This window comes from Haematobia irritans, chromosome 4 (assembly GCF_050003625.1).
Source record: "Haematobia irritans isolate KBUSLIRL chromosome 4, ASM5000362v1, whole genome shotgun sequence".
In the NCBI taxonomy this organism is placed as follows: Eukaryota; Metazoa; Arthropoda; class Insecta; order Diptera; family Muscidae; genus Haematobia; species Haematobia irritans.
Window position 1 is genome coordinate 101,535,695 of NC_134400.1, and position 23,432 is coordinate 101,559,126.

The 23,432-nt window shown below is 33.7% G+C and overlaps 1 protein-coding gene across 7 annotated transcripts in view; it reads left to right on the forward strand.

Moving 5' to 3' along the window:
• Positions 1 to 23,432, forward strand: part of Ae2 (anion exchange protein Ae2) — a 257,209-nt gene that overhangs the window by 173,112 nt on the left and 60,665 nt on the right. For 6 of the 7 annotated variants that reach the window (XM_075307454.1, XM_075307457.1, XM_075307460.1 and 3 more), the window contains one exon: positions 15,823 to 15,976. In XM_075307454.1, the coding sequence (XP_075163569.1) occupies positions 15,823 to 15,976 (154 nt within the window). Of the gene's footprint in view, positions 1 to 7,356; positions 7,552 to 15,822; positions 15,977 to 23,432 lie in introns of those variants that run through there. The other variant, XM_075307459.1, reaches the window with a different exon arrangement.

The window sequence follows — 23,432 nt, forward strand, 5'->3', positions numbered from 1 at the left end:
ATTTCATACTAATTGAACTTGAAAAAGAAATTTAATTTGATTTTTTAAATAAACGATTTCACCGATTTACACGCGTTCCCTTGTTCCAAATTTTTACCGTATCACCCTTTATGGGAGCTATATCTAAATTTGATCCGATTTCTTCCAAACGAACGCTATTGAAGTTCGTCCTTGTGCCCAAAAACAGCCTATACCAAATTTCATAAAATCGCTTAATAATTGCGACGGGAATCCTGTGAACAACAAATACATGGACTGATGGACGGACGGACATCAAGCGCTAGATCGACTCAGGAGGTGATTCTCTATATATTTTATGTGGTCTAAAATATATATTTCTGGTAGGCACATTTTTTGGCAGATCAAAGTTGTTGTACCCTGACCATTATGTGGTTTAGGGTATAAATATAAAAAAAGCGACTTGTTAAAATTGAATTAAAAGAATTTCCCGCTTAGTTAAAATAAACAACATCTTTGGGAGGACATTTTTGGAAGTGCACGGACGAAAAAGACTGTTTTTCATATGTTTGGGTATAAACATTATATGTTTGGAACTCAAATTTTTAAACACAATATTTTTGAGTGCAAACATATAATGTTAATAAACTAGCATAATATGTTTGGGACATATATGTTAATATGTTAGAACATATTATGTTTGGGACATAAAATGTTTGTAAATATAATATGCTTGGATTCAAACATATATTAATTTAGAAATAGCCCATAAACATATATGTGTTTACAAAGAGAGACAAAGTGTATGCTGGAAGTAAAATAATGAAAGTAACCAATTGGCGCATTACAAATATATATACACAAAGAAAATTTCGTTAAATATAGGAAAAATACTTCGTGTGAATATAAACAAGTATAAATTTACATATTATGAGTAAACATATATATGTTGTGATATAAGCCTTCGCCAAAAATTGTACATGCTTAAGTAAAATATTAAAATGAGTACTCGGAGAGAAAATTCATTCGGAACCAAGATAAAATATATTTGAAAAAAAGAGCATGAGTTTTGTGTATCATTTTCGCATAACGGGCACAATTTTTTTGTTTCGTCAAAACAAATCGGAACGTAGGACGAGTAAGTCAAAATATTTAAACAAAGGTAAATAGAGGGATCTTCGTAAAAACTAACTAACATCCGGTTCCAAAGATTGTGTCTCCACTTTAACAATTTTCGTATTGATTCCGAACCAAAGAAGCGGAGAATACAAGTAAGGATGCTTTTAAGACACAATTTTCTTTTAAATGGGGCTTTGTGTACTTGACTCTACGAAGCACATTTCAATTTTTCGCTTTTTCAGCTTTTTTCATATGCTATAAAATGTCCGTTAAAAACAAGACGTCCAGTAGAAATTATGCTATGTTTCAAGTAAAAAATGTCTTTAAAATATTGTATTGAAAAACATATCCTATTTTTTAATGATTTTTGCCTTGTAGTCAAGATACAAAAATGCAACAAATTTAAAGACAGTTTCATTAATTTTAAAGATTTTTTCTGAATTATTAAAGTCAAGTTGACCTTAGTCCAAAAATTTGTTCTTTCATGTTATGATACCCATTTTTAAGTCAAATCACTTAATTATAACGACAACACGACTTCATTGAAAGTATCGACCTTTGAACATGGAAAAAAAACTTTATATTAGAGAAATGCGTCTTCTAAGCTAAGCAAAATTTGTATTCTTATTTTAAGGACATGAACTCTTTGGCCTCACGACAATATTTTTTCAGTGCACTCTTTTTAGAGTTGTGAAAGTAAAATGAAAACAGGGCGAAACAGTGAAAAATTAAACAGTAAGATCTATAAAAACAAAGATTAGTTCCTCTTTATTAATGAGTAGTCCAAGAGGAGTTGACGGATTTTTTCGAAAATAACAGCGGGCATTGAGTTCGAGTTTTGCCGCTAAAATTATTTCTCATTTTAGCGGCAAAACCAGAATAACATTACAACTTTTTCCGCTAAATTGTATTATAACATGGTGGGGAAAGATCCAAAGCAACAATTGAATAAGTTTATTTTCTTTAAAAGAAATTATTAAAGAAAAGTAAAAGGGTAAACATGGCCATTTTAACGCGATAATACCAATTTATACCGGCCTTAAGAATTAAATTAAGTACAAAATTATTCGTTAATAAAAATTCATATTTATTTGTATTTCTAAATTAATGGTGTTACATGCTAGCAAACAATTGTTCACACCAAAATAAATGTGTGTGCTGTTGTAAAATTACTGTTTAGAATTTAAATATAATGTGCTTTTGAATGGTTATCGTTAACCTTAGGATTCGATTGAAAAATATTTTTATATACTCGAATTCACGTTCTTCTTTTGTAAGAGTTTTTGAATTTCTTCGAAAATTTTAAACTTGTATACAAAAACCTTTATTTGTTACACAATTTTTATGTTTGCAATAAAAAAATAATATTTGATTTGAACTCAGTCCATTTCGTTTATATCAAGCATTTTTCTTTTCTGACTTTAAGTCTTTTATACAACACACTTTACAATTTCGTAGTAAAAATTTAATATAATAGTATGTAATGCTAAACACATTTTCGGGAACGAACGAATCTGGAATATATGTTAAAAAATATATTAAAAAAAAATGGTGTTGGTCGAAGCAGGGATCGAACCCAGGACCCCTGTCACGCAAGGCGGACGACCAACCACTGCTCCACGCTGCCAACAAATGTATGTTTAACAATATTATGTTGTTAAACAATGTTATGTTTGCATCGGCTCGTGGGCGCCGCAAGCTATGCTATATAAATATAACTTATAACGATAATTATCTCTTGATGACCATAACAGCTACGTAGCCCAGTGGTTAGTGTGCTGGCTTACAAACTGTGTGATCCGCTGTTCGAATCCCCGTCCGGCAAAAGGTAAAATTGAAAAAAAATTGTAAAATTTAATATTTTCTTCTACAATGTTTGTATTACAGAAAAAGGTGCTAAGAACTAAAAAAACTCATGGAAGTGAAAAAAATGTGAGGCAATATACAATTAGGCAGAAAAAAATTTTTGAGCACAATATTCTTTGGGAGAAAATTCTTCTCAGCATATAATATTTTTGGGTCCAAAATGCCTCCAAACATATTACATGTTCACATAATAACATATAGTTTTTTGGAAAACAACATTATTGAATTTGAATGGAAAAATACAAAATGTTTGGAACTTAGACTACCCAAACATATTATATTGTTGTGACCAATATGCTTTCAAACATATTATATATTGGAAGAAATCAAGCATATAAATGTTTGGGCAATACCCTAAAATGTATATGCTTGAAGCAAAATATGTTTGGGAGTGTATGTTACAGAAGCGATTTTTTTTGAGGGTGTGCTTTTAAAGTTGTTCCCTTAAAAGTACTTCCAAATTATTTTGCTGGGTAAATATTCTGAATAGTTAGTGATTAATTGACTGAATAGTCTAAGTGAACCTGAAACTAAATCGGGCTGCCCCTGTAATCTAACTAACTATTCCTTATTGAAACATTACAATTTTCATTGAGTTTTGTAATTCTTACGAAGAATACTTTACGAATAAACGAAATATTCTATTAGTGTTTTTGTGAAGAAGTTTTGTGACTTTACAAATATTTTATGAAACATACTGCGTGAAAATTTGTACCTACACTCTCACAAAAAATCGCTTCTGTAACATATACTCTCAAACATATTTTGCTTAAAGCATATACATTTTTGGGTATTGCCCAAACATTTATATGTTTGATCTCTACCAATATATAATATGTTTGAAAGCATATTGGTCTAAAAAATATATGGTTGGGTAGTCTAAGTTCCAAACATTTTGAATTTTTGCATCCAAATTCAATAATGTTGTCTTCCAAAAAACAATATGTTATTATGTGACCATATAATATGTTTGGAAGCATTTTGCACCCAAAAATATTATATGCTTAAAAAAAATTCTCCCAAACAATATTGTGCTCAAAATTTTATTTATTTATTTATATATTTACAATCATAATGAATTATGAAAATAAACAGCTAATATAGGTGCTAACAACATAGGTTTTCGACCTGAATGCTCAAAATTTTGTTTCTGCCCAATTGTATATTCCCCGACATCTTTCTCACTTCCACGAGATTTTTTAGTTCTTAGCACCTTTTTCTGTAATACAAACATTGTAGAAGAAATTATTCAATTTTATGATTTTTTTATTTTAATTTTACCTTTTGCCGGACGGGGATTCGAACAGCGGACCACACAGTTTGTAAGGATCAAAGAAGTAGCTGATCAATTGCCCAAGGAAAAATAAAATGTTAATTTTGTAATAACAAGCAACAACCACCAACTTAATTCAATATCGCATATATGTTTATAGGCTATTTCTAAATTAATATATGTTTGCATCCAAGCATATTATATTTACAAACATTTTATGTCCCAAACATAATATGTTCTAAGATATATGTCCCAAACATGTTATGCTAGTTTATGAACATTATATGCTTGCACTCAAAAATATTGTGTTTAAAAATTTGTGTTCCAAACATATAATGTTTATAGCCAAACATATGAAAAACAGTCTTTTTCATCCGTGTAAAAAACACGTAAATGTTTTTTTTAATAAAAAAAGCTGGAACGTGGTGTTAGAATATGGTCTCTACCAACCATGCAAAAAATTGGTCATATTGATTCATAAATATATATAGCCCCCATATAAACCGATTCCCAGATTTGACCTCCAGAGCCTCTTGGAGGAGCAAATTTCCTCCGATCCGATTTAAATTAGGTACATGGTGTAAGTATATAGTCTCTATTAACCATGCAAAGAATTGGTCCACATCGGTGCATAATTATATATAGCCCCCATACAAACCGGTCCCCAGATTTGACCTTCGGAGCCTTTTGGAGAATCAAAATTCATCCGATCCGGTTGATATTGTTTGTCTAATATATACCACGTATGAAATTTTAAGATACCTTGCCATTGGTAAGTATTACCACAATCCAAGTAATTCGATTATGGGTGACAGTCTTTAGTAGAATTTTCTACGCAATCCATAGTGTAGGGTACATAGGGTTCGGCCTGGCCGAACTTACGGCCGTATGTACTTGTTCATGATTACTTTTCTCAAAGAATTCATTATAACTAATATAAACTTTGTGAAAAGTTGCTTTGGGGCATTCCCCATCAAGTTTTACTAAAATTGGAATCAAAGAGGTATAATTTAATATTGTTTTTACTGATTTGTTTAAATTTGTTGTCTTTTTGCAAAAAATCGTTCAAATCGTTTTTTACTTGAAACATAACATAATTTATACTGGAAGTCGAGTCTTAATTTAGAAAAAAGTTGTTGTTAACTCGTTTTTAAAAGACTTTGATAGCATATGAAGAAAAAAAGCTGAAAAAGCGAAAAATTAAAATTTGCTTCCTAGAAGCAAGTACACAAAACCCAAATTTAAAAGAGAATTGTGTCTTAAAAGTGTCCTTACTTGTATTCTCCGCTTCTTTGGCTCGGAATCAATACCAAAATTTTTAAAGTAAAGACAAAATCTTAGGAACCGGGCATGCTTTTTTCAGTGCGGCTAAACTCGAACTTAATACCCACCTTAACCCGATGAGGAGTTTTAGAAGGAAAAAATTATATTATTTTATTGATGGAGGATATTTAATTTTCGGCCTGACCAAACTTAAGTCCATGTTTACTTGTTTTTGAGTATATTTGTAATTTTATGCAGGCTAGATTTAAAGCTAAATGGCTTCCTAAAAAATGTCTTTAGATTAAAGGAGCCCTTTGGCTTCTAATCAATACCAAACTCCTTAAGAGAAGGTCAACATCTATGAATCCAAGTAAACTTGGTTTTTTTGTGAGTGCAGAGATATATTTCCCTCCATAATAATACAAATATTGTGTATTATTCACACAACATTTGTATTATGACCATGATTGTGGCCCGGTTTGGCGAAACTTAGGCCGTTTTCGTTTCGCAAAAAATATGTTGCCCTGGTGTTACACTACTTTTTCCCTCATTGTATTTTTGCTCAAATAATAGTGTCATTCCAAAGACATTGTTAATTCATAATATTGGAAGGGATACAGGATCCAAAATCTATGACAGTGTCCTTTATATTTGGCAATCAATTTCGAGAATGTTGCACCTTTTTTCCCAATCGAAATCGCCATTAGTGTTTCATAGTGTATTAGCTTGGGAAATATATTTTGCTATATCACTTGCCGCCTTACGAGACAGACACACATCAAGGCTATCTTTCGAATTGTATGGCCCTGCATTCATGTGATTCGTCATCTGCTGCTACAGGTTGAAAGTTCAAGAGCACTTTTCACATTTTACGTCAACGAGATACATGCATTTGCTACTGCTCAGAAAAATGCGCCAGTTCTGTGTGCATGTGAATATTTGCCAACAGTTCAGCCAAAGTCAAAATTAACGTAAGTGTTAAAATATCCTTGAAATGATTCTAAGCGGCTTTTTATCAGCTGGTCTTGTGGAGAGTGCGCACACATACCTCCATAGAAAATAAATAAATTTGAGAATAACATGCCAGACCCAACAGAGCCATGTTACTAAGCCAATTCGAAGAGATTTTTTCTAATCAGCTTACATGGAATGTGTACATAGAGGTGGGTGGTGGTTGACATAAAACAACCAACTACCTGAAAACCCGGCCAATCTCTCATTACCACTGTCATCACCCACCTACCACCTAAAAGCAACAGGAAATAACAGAAAAGAGCATAACAGAGATAGACGATTGTCGAAGAACATGTATGTTACCAACATATACGTATATGTTGTATTGTATCATGCCAATAATTCTGGCCGTTGGGGTGTTTGCCATTGAATTCACACGTAGTCACCTACAGGCAGTTCAACGTGATAAGTTCCCCATAAAATATGACCGCTTATAAATCTCTGTAGCTTCGGTTGCTGTGACAAATTTATTTGTTTACAATTCCTCTCCCGGATGCAAATTTACACACATTCATACCAAGTTAAACTCCTTGCTGTGACAAGAGTTACAAGAGTTAGAGTACACGATTTAGAGCATCAGCAGCGGCAGTAGCATTCATTACCTTCCATAACAGGAAACGGATAAGGAAAGCTGTAAGATGTTGAGATACCAATGAGTGTGTGTGTTGTGTAATCATTGAATATATGAAGAAAAAAATACACAAATATTCTGATTGTTGTGAAAGAAAATGTATAAAAACATGTGAAAACTTGAGATAAAATTTCAAGGTCGACTAAACATTGTGACTTGAAATTGAAACAAAAAAAAAACGTTTGTACTATTATATACTATACAAAGAAATTTGTAATTAAAATGTCACATTTCATAGACTTGTACAAAATTTATATGAGTAAATGATGAATTTAAATGAAAATGGATTAAAATAAATTGAATTTATATAGGAAAAATTTCAAAGTGAAAACATTTATTTATACAAATCGTTTAATTAATTTTCTGTGAATGGGACCATATACAAATTATAATTGGAGAAGGAGATAAATCTTCTTAAGCCAAAAATGTAAGTGATGATTAATTATACAAAATTCCTGGAATTATGAGTTGTTTTGACACAGTATAAAATATAATAAAAACGATTAGAGCTCATATTCCATATCAAAGAAAACAAATAAAGCTTTACATGTACAATTAAGGGTTTGGGTATAGGAGCAGGCCATTATTTTAGGTTCAGGTGATGAACTTTTCTTTTAACAATGAGTACTGCCCGATTTTATGTTTAGCTCAATGGACCCTTTCCTTTTTATAGCTGATAGTTCGAACGGTGTTTTACATTATACTGAAAGCACATAGAGAAGCCTTGAAATACTGAGAAATGTCGCCAACATTTTCAAGAGTGCACTGAAAAAAAAGCATGCTCGGTCCAAAGATTTTGTCTTTACTTTAAAAATTTTGGTATTGATTCCTAGCCAAAGAAGCAGAGAATATAAATAAGGATACCTTTAAGACACAATTCTCTTTTAAATTTAGGTTTTTTTTTCTTGTTTCTAGGAAGCAAATGTTAATTTGTCGTTTTTTCAGCTTTTTTATACACCCCACCATAGGATGAGGGGGGGGGGGTGGTTGGGGTGGGGGTATATTAAATTTGTCATTCCGTTTGTAACACATGGAAATATTGCTCTAAGACCCCATAAAGTATATATATTCTGGGTCGTGGTGACATTCTGAGTCGATCTAAGCATGTCCGTCCGTCCGTCCGTCTGTTGAAATCACGCTAATTTCCGAACGAAACAAGCTTGGCACAAGTAGTTGTTATTGATGTAGGTCGGATGGTATTGCAAATGGGTCATATCGGTCCACTTTTATATATAGCCCCCATATAAACGGACCCTCAGATTTGGCTTGCGGAGCCTCTAAGAGAAGCACATTTCATCCGATCCGGCTGAAATTTGGTACATGGTGTTGGTATATGGTCTCTAACAACCGTGCAAAAATTGGTCCACATCGGTCCATAATTATATATAGCCCCCATATAAACCGATCCCCCGATTTGGCTTGCGGAGCCTCTAAGAGAAGCATATTTCATCCGATCCGGCTGAAATTTGGTATATGGTGTTGGTATATGGTCTCTAACATCCGTGCAAAAATTAGTCCACATCGGTCCATAATTATATATAGCCCCCATATAAACCGATCCCCCGATTTGGCTTGCGGAGCCTCAAAGAGAAGCAAATTTCATCCGATCCTGCTGAAATTTGGTACATGGTTTTGGTATATGGTCTCTAACAACCATGCTAAAATTGGTCCACATCGGACCATAGTTATATATAGCCCCCATATAAACCGATCCTCAGATTTGGCTTGCGGAGCCTCAAAAAGAAACAAATTTCATCCGATCCGGCTGAAATTTGGTACATTATGTTGGTATATGGTCTCTAACAATCATGCAAAAATTGGTCCACATCGGTCCATAATTATATATAGCCCCTATATAAACCGATCCCCAGATGTGGCTTGCGGAGCCTCAAAGAGAAGCAAATTTCATGCGATCCGGCTGAAATTTGGTACATGGTTTTGGTATATGGTCTCTAACAACCATACTAAAATTGGTCCACATCGGTCCATAGTTATATATAGCCCCCATATAAACCTTCTCCAGATTTGACCTCCGGAGACTCTTGCCGGAGCAAAATTCATCCGATCCGGTTAAAATTTGGAACGTAATGTTAGTATATGGCCGCTAACAACAATTCCCAAATTGGTCCATATCGGTCTATAGTTATATATAGCCGATCCCCAATCACACAAAAATTGGTCCATATCGGTTCATAATCATGGTTGTCACTCGAGCCAAAAATAATCTACCAAAATTTTATTGCTATAGAAAATTTTGTCAAAATTTTATTTCTATAGAAAATTTTGTTAAAATCTTATTTTTATAGAAAATTTTGTTAAAATTTCATTTCCATAGAAAATTTTGTCAAAACTTTATTTCTATAGAAAATTTTGTCAAAATTTTATTTGTATAGAAAATTTTGTCAAAATTTTATTTGTATAGAAAATTTTGCCAAATTTTATTTCTATAGAAAATTTAGTTAAAATTTTATTTCTATAGAAAAATTTTGTCAAACTGAATTATATATGTATTTAATCGGGCTGTTTTAATTTAATATATACCACGTATGGACTTACTTATAATTCAGAAGACGGCGTTAGGAGGTTTTAAGATACCTTGTCATCGGCCAGCGTTACCGCAACCCAAGTAATTCGATTGTGGATGGCAATCCTTGGTGGAGGGTACATAAGCTTCGTCTTTAAAATAAAGTGTTGAAAAATATGTCTTATTTTTGAACGATTTTTTGCTTTGTAGTCAACATGCAAAAAGACAACAAATTTAAAGAAAATTTCATTAAATTTAAAGAATTTTCTGAATTATTAAAGTCAAGTTGACCTTACCCCATGTCGTTCATGTTATGATACCCATTTTTAAGTCAAATCACTTAATCACTTTTGGACAAAGAAAAAATAATAAATATTAAAACAAATCAATAATCGATTGCTTCTATGACCTCAAGCCGAACAAAATTAATAATCAGAAAAAACAAAAAATAGGTCAACAACACTCAAAAATATTTTTAAAGAAAAAAAACTTTATATTAGAGAAATGCGTCTTTTATGCTAAGCAAAATTTGCATTCGTATTTTAAGGACATGAAATCTTTGGCCTCATGACAATATTATTTTCAGTGTGGATAATCCACAGCTGAAAAACTTGTTGGTGTTTGGTCGAAACTGGGCTTGAACCTATGACCCTTTATATGCAAGTTGGGATCAGAAATGTCACCATAGTAAATAAAATAAAGTTTATAATCCCTGCTCAATTTTTGATACCCTAAACCACATAGTGGTCAGGGTATAATAAATTTTATCTGCCAAAAAACGTGCCTACCAGAAATATTGATTTTAGACCCCATAAAACATATACCGATCGACTCAGCATCACCTCCTGAGTCGATCTAGCGCTTTGTGTCCGTCCGTCCGTCTGTCCATGTATTTGTTGTTCACAGGATTCCGGTCGCAATTATTAACCGATTTTACTGAAATTTGGTACAGGGAGTTTTTTGGGCACAAGGACGAACGCTATTGAATTTCTAAGAAATCGGATCAAATTTAGATATAGCTCCCATATATATGTATCGCCCGATTCCGACAAATGGGGTCACGTTGCGCTTTGTTTCAAACGGATCGTCACCAAATGTGGCAAAACGCAATCTTTTTCATCGCCCTTCAAGTCTGCAAAATTTCATCGAAATCGGTTCAGATTTACATATAGCTCTCATATATATGTATCGCCCGATTTTCCCAAATTTGGCCATAAAACCCTTATTTATCAACAGATCGTGCTCAAAGTTGGCTAAATGTAATCTTCTATAACGCTTACTATATGTGCAAAAACTCATCGAAATCGGTTCAGATTTAGCTATAGCTCCCATATATATGTACCGCCCGATTTTTCTAAATTTGGCCATAAAACCCTTATATATCAACCGATCTTACTCAAAGTTGGCTTAATGTAATCTTCTATAGCACTAACTATATGTGCAAAAAATCATCGAAATCGGTGCAGATTTAGATATAGCTCCCATATATATGTATATCCCGATTTCCTCAAATTTGGCCATAGAACCCTTATTTATTAACCGATCTTACTCAAAGCTGGCTAGATCCAGTCCTAAATAGTACTAAATATATGTGCAAAATTTCACCGAAATCGGTTCAGATGTAGATATAGCTCCCATATATGTATCGCCCGATTATGAAAAATTCCCCCCTAATAAACTTATGTTTGACCATACAGGCCTCATTTCTTAACTGATCATAATAATCAAATCTTGCACAAGGTAACCTTTCATGGTATTAATAAAACCCGCAAAGTATTATGCAAATTGGTTCAGATTTAGATATAACTTCCATATATATGCATTGATTTTCCCAAATTTGGCCACAGTACTCTCATTTATTAACCAATCTTACTCAAATTTCAAATTTTGATGTATTAGGCGATCGTATTTAGACGTACTTGTAGCTCTTACATAAGAATATTGCTAGATTTTTACAAATTTGGATTTATTACCCACATTAATTGAACGATTTTCTCTTTTTATACCCTCCACCATAGAATGGTGACGGGGGTATAATAAGTTTGTCATTCCGTTTGTAACACATCGAAATATCGATTTCCGACTATATAAAGTATATATATTCTTGATCAGGGAGAAATTCTAAGACGATATAACGATGTCCGTCTGTCTGTCTGTTGTAATCACGCTACAATCTTCAATAATGAAGCAATCGTGCTGAAATTTTGCACGAACTCGTCTTTTGTCTGCAGGCAGGTCAAGTTCGAAGATGGGCGATATCGGTCCAGGTTTTGATATAGTCCCCATATAAACCGACCTCCCGATTTGGAGTCTTGGGCTTATAGAAATCGTAGTTTTTATCCAATTTGCAATTTGAAATTTGAAATCTAGAGGTATTTTATGACCATAAAGAGGTGTGCCAAAAATGGTGAGTATCGGTCCATGTTTTGGTATACCCCCCATATAGACCGATCTCCCGATTTTACTTCTTGGGCTTATAGAAACCGCAGTTTTTATTCAATTTACCTGAAATTGGAAATCTAGAGGTATTGTAGGACCACAAATACGTGTGCCAAAAATTGTGAGTATCGGCCCATATGTTGGTATAGCCCCCATATAGACCGATCTCCCGATTTTACTTCTTGGGCTTATAGAAACCGCAGTTTTTATTTAATTTACCTGAAATTGGAAATCTAGAGGTATTGTAGGACCCCAAATACGTGTGCCAGAAATTGTGAGTATCGGTCCATGTTTTGGTAGGGTCCCCATATAAAACGACCTCCCGATTTGGGGTCGTGGGCTTATAGAAACCGTAGTTTTTATCCAATTTGTCTGAAATTGGAAATCTAGAGGTATTTTAGGACCATAAAGAGGTGTGCCGAAAATGGTGAGTATCGGTCCATATTTTGGTATAGCCCCCATATAGACCGATTTCCTGATTTTACTTCTTGGGCTTCTAGAATCCGAAGTTTTTATCCTATTTACCTGAAATTGGAAATCTAGAGGTATTTTCGGGTCATAAAGAGGTGTGCCGAAAACGGTGAGTTTTCGAGACGGTCCATATTTTAGTATAGCCCCCATAAGAACGATCTCCCGATTTAACTCCTTAGGTTTCTAGAAACCATAGTTTTTATCTGATTTGCCTGAAATTGTAAATATTCTGGTATTTTAGGCTCACAAAATTTGTATCGGATTAAGTTTTTATCGGTCCAGTTGGTAATGCCTCCATATAGACCGACTTAACTTCTTGAGGGTGTAGAAGGCGCACTGATCATGAAAATTGCTTGAAACTCAATTTAAAATTTCCAGATTTTACTTCTACAGATTTAAGATTTCAAATCAAGACATTATTTTATAATTTTCTTGCACACTTACAAGAGATGTTCATGATTCCTCTAAAACTCAAACAAAAATGGTTCTTATAAATCCAGAATCTGATATAGTCCTCATAGGTGAAATCTTAAAATTCATCTTCGGGAAGTGTCCTCAAGTCCTCAAGCCCTCCTGAAATTTCAAAGGAAACCCTAATATTTGGTTCATGGTGGTGGGTATTTAAGATTCGGCCCGGCCGAACTTTGTGCTGTATATACTTGTTTAATAATGGGCTCAATATTTGTGGTATACTAACTCCGTAGGTGCAATATCAACTACAGCCAGTGTTGCTAGAAGTAGGGGAAATTCCCTATATGTAGTGTTTTTCTAATATTTAGCGTCTTGTAGGGACGTAGGGCCACAATGTAGGGACATTTTCACTCAACATAATTTGTAATAATTTTTACATTTTGGTGGCTCTAGAGGAGGAAATTAGAAGCCGGCAAGGCTTGATCTTTAATAATGTGTGGTAAACTTTATTCCTGTAGAAAATTTTGTCAACATTTATTTCTATTGAACATTTTGTCAAAATTATATTTCTATAGAAAATTTTTTCAAAATATTATTTCTATAAAATATTTTCTCAAAATTTTATTTCTGTGGAATTTTTTCTCAAAATTTTATTTCTATAGAATTTATTGTCATAATTTTATTTCTATAGAAAAATTTCTCACAAAAATTTGTTTATAGAAACTATTTCCAAATTTTTATTTTTATAGAGATTTAACAAAAAAATGTTAGTAATTTGGGTAGAATTCTACCAACTGTGGCAACCGTGGTGGTAATACAAATTTATATTCTAAGTTATATACGTTGCATATTCATGTTTTAAGATAATAAAGTACTTAGAACCATTTTTGTTTTATAATTTTTTTTTTTAAATTTAACGAAAAATATAGTAGGGAAAATTGTTTGGTAATGTAGGGAACTTTTTTTGTCCTTGTAGGGTAAACCGAACATTTTCTCTGGCAACATTGACTATGAGCTATAGTCAGATTGACACAAAGCACCCATAGACATGTACCCCTTAATTTTCTTAAATATGTAACTGCGGTTTATCTCCCAGACCTATATGTTACCCCACATATGCTTATGATTACTAATTCTGTAATGGTGGTTTAGGGTATGATATAGTCGGCCCCGCCCGACTTTCTACTTTACTTACTTATTTAATAATACTTTTTACATTTTGGTGGCTCTAGAGGAGGAAATTAGAAGCCGGCAAGGCTTGATCTTTACCAATGTGTGGTAACAACAGTTACCACTCGTGCCAAAAAAATCTAACAAAATTTGAGTATTACCACAAATCTACCAAACAAATATTTCTATAGAAATTTTTGTCAAAAGTTTATTCCTGTAACAAATGTTGTCAACATTTTATTTCTTTAGGAAATTTTGTAAAAATTGTATTTGTATAGAAATTTTTTTCAAAATTTTATTTCTATGGAATTTTTTCTCAAAATATTATTCCTATAGAAAATTTTTCCAAATTTTATTTCTATAGAGATTTAACAAAAACAAATTCTATTTTTGGTAGAATTCTACAAACTGTGGCAACCGTGGTGGTAATACAAATTTATTTGCTAGGTTGTATACGTTGCATTTTCATGTTTTAAGATAATAAAGTACTTAGAACCCTTTTTGTTTTGTAAAATTTGTTTAAATCTAACGAAAATATTGTAGGGAAAATTGTTTGGGAATGTATGGGAAAGTAGAGAACTTTTTTTGTTCTTGTAGGGTAAACCGAACAGATTATGGGCTATAGTCAGATTGATACAAAGCACCCATAAACATGTACCCCTTAATATTCTTAAATATGCAACTGCGGTTTATCTCCCAGACCTATATCAATGTTACCCCACAAATGCTTATGATTACTAATTCAGTAAGGGTGGTTTAGGGTATGATATAATCGGCCCCGCCCGACTTTCTCTTTACTTACTTGTTATTTTTCATAATGTATAGCTTGATGGTGTATAACATCCTGTACTAAAGTGATATAAATATTCAATTTTTAATGTTTATGTTATTGATTTAATAAATCGGTTTTTATAGTTGTTTGAATCAGTTTACTCCGTTTCTATATGGTTATGTCCAATGGGACTAACAACTAATCACATTAGTGATCTTAGCACATTTTCAAAAGCAAGTCAAAAAAATTAAAGAAATTTCGATTTTCGTTCTGGGAACAATAAACAATACTGAGGTTGAGCTGAACAACCACCTGTAGTACCACAATACACAGAAAAGTCTTAGCGAGCCTAAATAGCGGCTGCTACATACCTAATTTTATGTTTTCCATGGATACTTGAAGCATTTAACTACCATAGCAACTTATGGATGCCATGCCTGCACACAAACTTGAGGTTTACTGAAAAGCAAATAACCAGAATGTAAACAAATTCTGTAATTACTCTATATTTTCAAACATATTTACAGGATTTCGTCGTCAGTATATAATCGAAATATTTCGTAGGGATTACCCCAGATTTTTGCTCTATTTACCATTCGTTTTTACCTTACCACACCGTTTCCGGTGTTACCATCTATCGGAGGGTTATGTATATAGTAAGAAGCTTTTATTTATTGTGGGTCCCTATTCAATGAGCTTAACATTGAATTGGGTATCACTTATTGATAAGAGAGAAGTTGATCGCCTGTGGTATTACAATGGACTGAATGGAAAATTTGCAGAAGTGACAACTATTCATTTAGAACATATTCTTTTATTTGTTATATAATGTTTTGGAAATTTTACTTTAATAGTGGATTTTTGCAATTATAAATTATTGATAAACATTTTTTTAATTTATTTCGTTTCAGTCCAGTGGAAATGAAGACCCCAATGAAGTTCTTTTGGACTCGGAAATGGAAAAAGTTTTCGCCGGTCCATCAGTGTTGAAGGAAAAATTTGATGTAACCACATTCCAGGATACGGTGCATCCTATACCCGGTAGCTTTAAAAATATCAATAGTGGTATGTCTAATATATATTGCTTGAAAGAAACATATAACTACACTGTTAGAAAAATATGTTTTTCATATGTTCCGATATAAACAAAATGTGTTTCGGGCACAATTTTTAAACACAATATATTTAAGTGCAAACATGTAATGTTCCTTAACTAACTCTAAATGTTTGGGACACATATGTTGTATGTTAGAACATATTATGTTTGGGGCATGAATGTTTCATAAAAATAATATGTGTGAATGTAAACATATATACATTTACAAATTTCGAGTAAACATATATATGTTGTGATATTTTATTCAGAGAGGGACAGAGAGAGTATAGAGAAATAAATAGAGATGGAAATCGGGAGGGTTGACGAAAGATATCAACATAACACAGCGAGAGACTCAAAAGAGAGCAACTTCTGTGAAACCGCTTGTATGTTGTTTCGGAAAACTGTTTTATGATAAGGCAAAAAATTTGATATGCTTAAGTCTAAATATTATTTAATTTGAATATTAGTAGAGTAGAGTAAAGAGAATAAACATTCGGAACCAAGAGAATAGACATTTGGAAAAAAACAACACGTGTTTTCGCCTTGAGAGCAGCATTTTATGTATGTGTGGACATGTGTTTTGTTTATCATTTTGGCATTATGGGCAAAATTTTTTTTTTGGTTCCAAGAACTAAAAAATTTCGAGGAAATGAAAATTATGTGAGGGAATGAGCACAATCTTCTTTGAGGAAAATTCTTTCAAGCATATACTATTTTTGGGCTCAAAATGCTTCCAAACATACAATATGTTCACATAACACAAACATATTAATGTTTCGGCAGTATCGAATAATATATATGCTTCCTGCAAAATATGTTTGGGACATATGTTAGAGAAGCGATTTTTTTTGAGGGTGTATGCCCTATCAAATTGTTGAGGGGGTAATCATATGGTGGAAATAGGGTACCAAATTTTTGCTGGGAGGGGACCATCTCCTTGCCCGACATACTTTCGTTCGAAATGAGATTTACGAAAAACGAAATTCTCCCTTGTTATAAATTCGAAATTTTCCTTTGTTATCATGTTTCAACTGCATAAAAATATTCCATGTTTCCTGTGAAATAAATGAGAGAAAGTAAATATTTAAAAGTTCTTCAAAAAATGATCGTTAGAACATTTTTACAATGTGGGACATGGGGCAGATGCCATTCCGAAAATATGACTGGAAATGGGTGGTCCATTTATGCTATCTGTTAATAAGCTTAGAATTATGTTCTTTCAGAATTTGTTCGAACACAAAATTGTTTGGATTTTGCAAACATGCTATGTTTCACCCTAAGCATATCTTTGTTTAAGGCCCCATTTGTCTTAACTACACAGAGAATACAAATTGGTTGTGATAACCTTTCGACAGTTTCAGTTACAATCAGTTATCAGTTGTGTTACCCGAATGATTCGGTCGACACAACTAATACCACATATGGTGTTGGTTGGTTCAGCCGGTTGTGTTGCCCTACCTAAATAATACCCATGACCGAATTAAAAATCTATTTAAAAATCAATTACTTCACAGTTAAATATTATATTTTATTTATTTACAAATACGTATGGTGCACACAGAAAACAAATTTGTTGTGCCAACCAATTTTTTTGCCAACCGATTTATTTGGTCCCATCTACCATCAGAATATAACCGACAATATTTGTTAGAGCAACCAATTCTTGTCTGGCACAACAATACATAAATTGTTTGGATAACTAAAATTTGAGCACATTAACACCCTAATTGGTAATCCCAACCAATAAAATTTCATTCGTTTGTTAAAACAACTAATTATTTTTTCGGACAACCTTATGAAATTAAGAAACCATCCTTTGAATTAAGTTTAATTTATATTTAATTTTATTACATATTAATATTTCTTGTATTGATTATTAAGCTAATAAAAAATCGTCATCTGTAGAACATTTTTGAACTGGAAAAGAAACTTCACAAAATAGATAGTTGCGATGTTTGCAAACCAATCTGCATAATTTTCAGGCCCAAGGAGGTCCTCGGCCTATAAGAATTCTTCTAAACTTGTAATCTTCGATTTCATAAATCTTATTGGAGGGCAGTTCTCAAAATATTTTGCTTTTAAAGCCTGAAAGAAATAATACCTAACGAAATTTTTGCGTTAATATCCAATTTGGCATGATCATGGTGTAATGGTCATTCGGTTTTAATCGCAGAAGTGAAGCCAATGTATCCGAAATACCTACAGAGCTTAGAACTGAATGGAAATGTTTCAGTTGCGGTACTTATAATTACCGGATCGATTTTCAGCGTGACTCTGAACTCAGGCATGGATCATGAAATGTTGTCGTTACATCGGAAGTCGTCACATTTGTTGAGATATCCCTAGAGGGAAGAAGGTAAAGAGTGAGGAGTATTAATTTAATTTGATGTTTAAGTTACTTACAACTTAAGAATACAGCTACCCAATTTAAAAATGTACAAAAAAACTCTCAGACTTGGTCACTCTGAAAACCGGCACCTACCAAACGTGGACGGTTTTCTAACTGGACACCTGCCAAATGTGGACAAAAGTTAGACGACCGTTTGTGTCTTCCATTCACTGTATATATATAACTCACAGCAATCCTTTATGGACATGTTCTCTAAATTCGAGTAAACGTCATCAAAATATTGAATTGAAATTTAAAGAATTTAAAGTTGATAATTAATTAGGCAAAACACAATATATTTGTTGTTATATATGTATATGTAGTCCATAGCAACCAATTCCCTTTATAACTATCAAATCAGTTAACACAACCAACTTAGTTGTTAAACAGACTTTCAGTTGGGCATGGAAGCATATTGGCAAAAGAAGTCAGTTAGCACAACGGGGTGTTATAAATTGAAATGGTTGTTTACTTCAATATATAAATAACGACCAATACTTGGTCGTGTGTACCAACTTTCGGTCACACCGCTATTATATTGGTTATATAAACTATCTAACAAAAGAAATAACTAACAATTATTCCACACAATTAAAAATTGTGAGTCTCCACTATCAAATTGTTGTCGTAATCGAATTCCAACCAATCATTTCTCTGGGTGTGGTACACATAAATCTAAATAGGCAAATGTATGGCTAATCAGATGTTAGTAGTAGATACAAATTTGTGTCTACACAGAGAATACAGATTAATTGTGACAACCGAATTTATTGCCAACCACCTTTTGGCAGTTACAGCTACTATCAGTTGGTAGTTCCGTCACCTGAATGATTCGGTCGACACAACTAATATCATACATTGTGTTGGTTGGGTCTACCGACGACACCGGTTGTGGTTACTTTCATAATTCGGTTATGTTGCCCAACCTTAACAATACTCATGACCGAATTAAAAATTAATTCTTTCCAAGTTAAATTTTATTTTATTTAAAGGTGTGTATAGTGGTACAAATTATTCTAAATACAATGTATTTGATAACAAATGATGAAAAATGAACTCTATGTTTTTTTTTTACGATTAAATTGATTGGCCAAAGCAGCAAAAAAATCGTTGCTAAAAAAGTAAACATTGATTCATAAATTGATTCGTACAAATAAAAACCACAACTTCAGTTCCCTTTGGAGTTAATGTTTTTCCAGCTCTTCACAAGAGTAAAATAAAATTTTAATTTGAATTTTTTTACATTATATAGCTTTTCAAATAATATTCGGTCTTCATAACCGAATGTAGAAATTTTCTTACAAATTCTATTTTTACCATCAAAAGTTGGTGAATATAGGGTTGGAATAGCTACTCCATGCCAGTTGTGATAATCATTGGTGAAATTGTTTATTGTAGACCAATATTATTGGTTGACACAACCATATACTTTGACTAGGAACTATCTTTCTGTCCACAGCACTTTCAATCTTTCTAAGGAAAAGTATACTTATCGCAAATACTGATTTTTTTGGTGACCCAAATGAAAATGTATTAGAAGAACGAACTTTTTACTGCTGTAATGGAATTCCAACCAAACTGTTTTCTGTGTGTAGAATCTCTATTTATTTCACCAAAATGAATCCACACCCATAGAAGGAATATGATCACTTCTTAGAGGAAAAATTACATTTTGTTCTAGGAGACGGTCATATTTCTTCCCTGCATGCACAAAAACCGTTTCAGCGAGTTCCTTCATATAATCATAAAAAACTACATTTGCATGTTAGTAGATCCAAATCACTCATTGGATGAAATAAACAGAAGATTTCATGTAAAGCAATGTGGAAGCACAGGTTGGCTGATAAGTCCCCGGTCTGACTCATAGATGGCGTCGCTAGTATTAAATGCATATTTTATACCCTCCACCATAGGATGGGGGTATATTAACTTTGTCATTCCGTTTGTAACACATCGAAATATTGCTCTAAGACCCCATAAAGTATATATATTCTGGGTCGTGGTGAAATTCTGAGTCGATCTAAACATGTCCGTCCGTCCGTCTGTCCGTCTGTCCGGCTTTCCGTCCGTCTGTGGAAATCACGCTAACTTCCGAACGAAACTAGCTATCGACTTGAAACTTGGCACAAGTAGTTGTTATTGATGTAGGTCGGATGGTATTGAAAATGGGCCATATCGGCCCACGTTTACGTATAGCCCCCATATAAACCGATCCCCAAATTTGGCTTGCGGAGCCTTCCGGAGCAGCAAAATTCATCCGATCCGGTTGAAATTTGGTACGTGGTCTAACTATACGGTCTCTAACAACCATGCAAAAATTGGTCAATATCGGTCCATAATTATATATAGCCCCCATATAAACCGATCCCCAGATTTGACCTCCGGAGCCTCTTGGAGGGGCAAAATTCATCCGATCCGGTTGAAATTTGGTACCTGATGTTAGTATACGGTCTCTAACAACCATGCAAAAATTGGTCCATATCGGTCCATAAATATATATAGCTCCCATATAAACCGATCCCCAGATTTGACCTCCGGAGCCTCTTGGAGGAGCAAACTTCATCCTACCCGATTGAAATTTGGTACGTGGTGTTAGTATATGGTCTCTAACAACCATGCAAAAACTGGTCCATATCGGTCCATAATTATATATAGCTCCCATATAAACCGATCCCCAGATTTGACCTCCGGAGCCTCTTGGAGGGGCAAAATTTGTCCGATCCGTTTGAAATTGGGTACCTGATGTTAGTATACGGTCTCTAACAAGCATGCAAAAATTGGTCCATATCGGTCCATAATTATATATAGCTCCCATATAAACCGATCCCCAGATTTGAACTCTGGAGCCTCTTGGATGAGCAAAATTCATCCGATCCAATTGACATTTAGTACGTGGTGTTAGTATATGGTCTCTAACAACCATGCAAAAATTGGTCCATATCGGTCCATAATTATATATAGCTCCCATATAAACCGATCCCCAGATTTGACCCCGGAGCCTCTTGGAGGAGCAAAAGTCATCCGATGCGGTTGAAATTTGGTACATTTCGTTAGTATATGGCCTCTAACAGCCATGTAAAAATTGTCAAATTTTATTACTATAGAAAGTTTTGTCAAAATTTCATTTCTATAGAAAGTTTTGTAAAAAGTTTATTTCTATAGCAATGTTTGTCAACATTTTATTTCCATAGAAAATTTTGTCAAAATTTTATTTCTATAAAAAATTTTGTAAAAAATTTATTTCTGTAGAAAATTTTGTCAACATTTTATTTCTATAGACAATTTTGTCAACATTTTATTTCTATAGAACATTTTGTCAACATTTTATTTCTATAGAAAACTTTGTCAACATTTTATTTCAATAGAAAATTTTGTCAAAATTTTATTGCTATAGAAAATTTTGTCAACATTTGACTTCCATAGAAAATTTTGTCAACATTTTATTTCTATAGAAAATTTTGTCAAGTTTTTATTTCCATAGAAAATTTTGTCAAAATTTTATTTCTATAGAAAATTTTGTCAATCGTATTTAATCGGCCTTTTTTTGTTTAATATTACCCCTTATGGACTAACTTACAATTTAGAAGACAGTGTTAAAAAGTTTTACGATACCTTGCCATCGGCAAGTGTTATCGCAACCCAAGTAATTCGATTGTGGATGACAGCCTTTAGTAGAAGTTCCTACGCAATCCATGGTGGAGGGTACATAAGATTCGGCCTGGCCGAACTTACGGCCGTATATACTTGTTATATAGTACGAACCTTCAAATGATTCGTGTCTATATTTGACGTCTGTAAGTCAATTAGTTTGTGACATAGAGCGTCTTTTGTGAAGCAACTTTTGTTATTGTGAAAAAAATGAAAAAAAAAGGAATTTCGTGTTTTGATAAAATACTGTTTTCTGAAGGGAAGAAATACGGTGGAAGCAAAAACTTGGCTTGATAATGAGTTTCCGGACTCTGCCCCATGGAAATCAACACTAATTGATTGGTATGCAAAATGCAAGCGTGGTGAAATGAGCACGGAGGACGGTGAACGCAGTGGACGCCCGAAAGAGGTGGTTACCGACGAAAACATCAAAAAAATCCACAAAATGATTTTGAATGACCGTAAAATGCAGTTGATCGAGATAGCACAGGCCGTAAAGATATCAAAGAAACGTGTTGGTCATATCATTCATCAATATTTGGATATGCGGAAGCTCTGTGCAAAATGGGTGCCGCGCGAGCTCACATTTGACCAAAAACAACAACGTGTTGATGATTCTGATTGGAGTTTGCAGCTGTTAACTCGTAATACACCCGATATGTGACAATGGATGAAACATGGCTCCATCACTACACTCCTGAGTCCAATCGACAGTCGGCTGAGTGGACAACGATCGGTAAACCGTCTCCGAAGCGTGGAAAGACTCAAAAGTCCGCTGGCAAAGTAATGGCCTCTGTTTTTTGGGATGCGCATGGAATAACTTTTATCGATTATCTTGAGAAGAGAAAAACCATCAACAGTGACTATTATATGGCGTTATTGGAGCGTTTGAAGGTCGAAATCGCGGCAAAACGGCCCCATATGAAGAAGAAAATAGTGTTGTTCCACCAAGACAACGCACCGTGCCACAAGGCATTGAGAACGATGGCAAAAATTTCTATAAGCCCAAGACCCCAAATCGGGAGGTCGGTTTATATGGGGACTATATCAAAACCTGGACCGATATAGCCCATCTTCGAACTTGACCTGCCTGCAGACAAAAGACGAGATTGTGCAAAATTTCAGCACGATTGCTTCATTATTGAAGACTGTAGCGTGATTACAACAGACAGACAGACGGACAGCGTTATATCGTCTTAGAATTTCTCCCTGATCAAGAATATATATATACTTTAATAGTCGGAAATCGATATTTCGATGTGTTACAAACGGAAAGACAAACTTATTATACCCCCGTCACCATTCTATGGTGGTGGGTATAAAAAGTGTTGTTCCACCAAGACAACGCAACGTGCCACAAGTCATTGAGAACGATGGCAAAAATT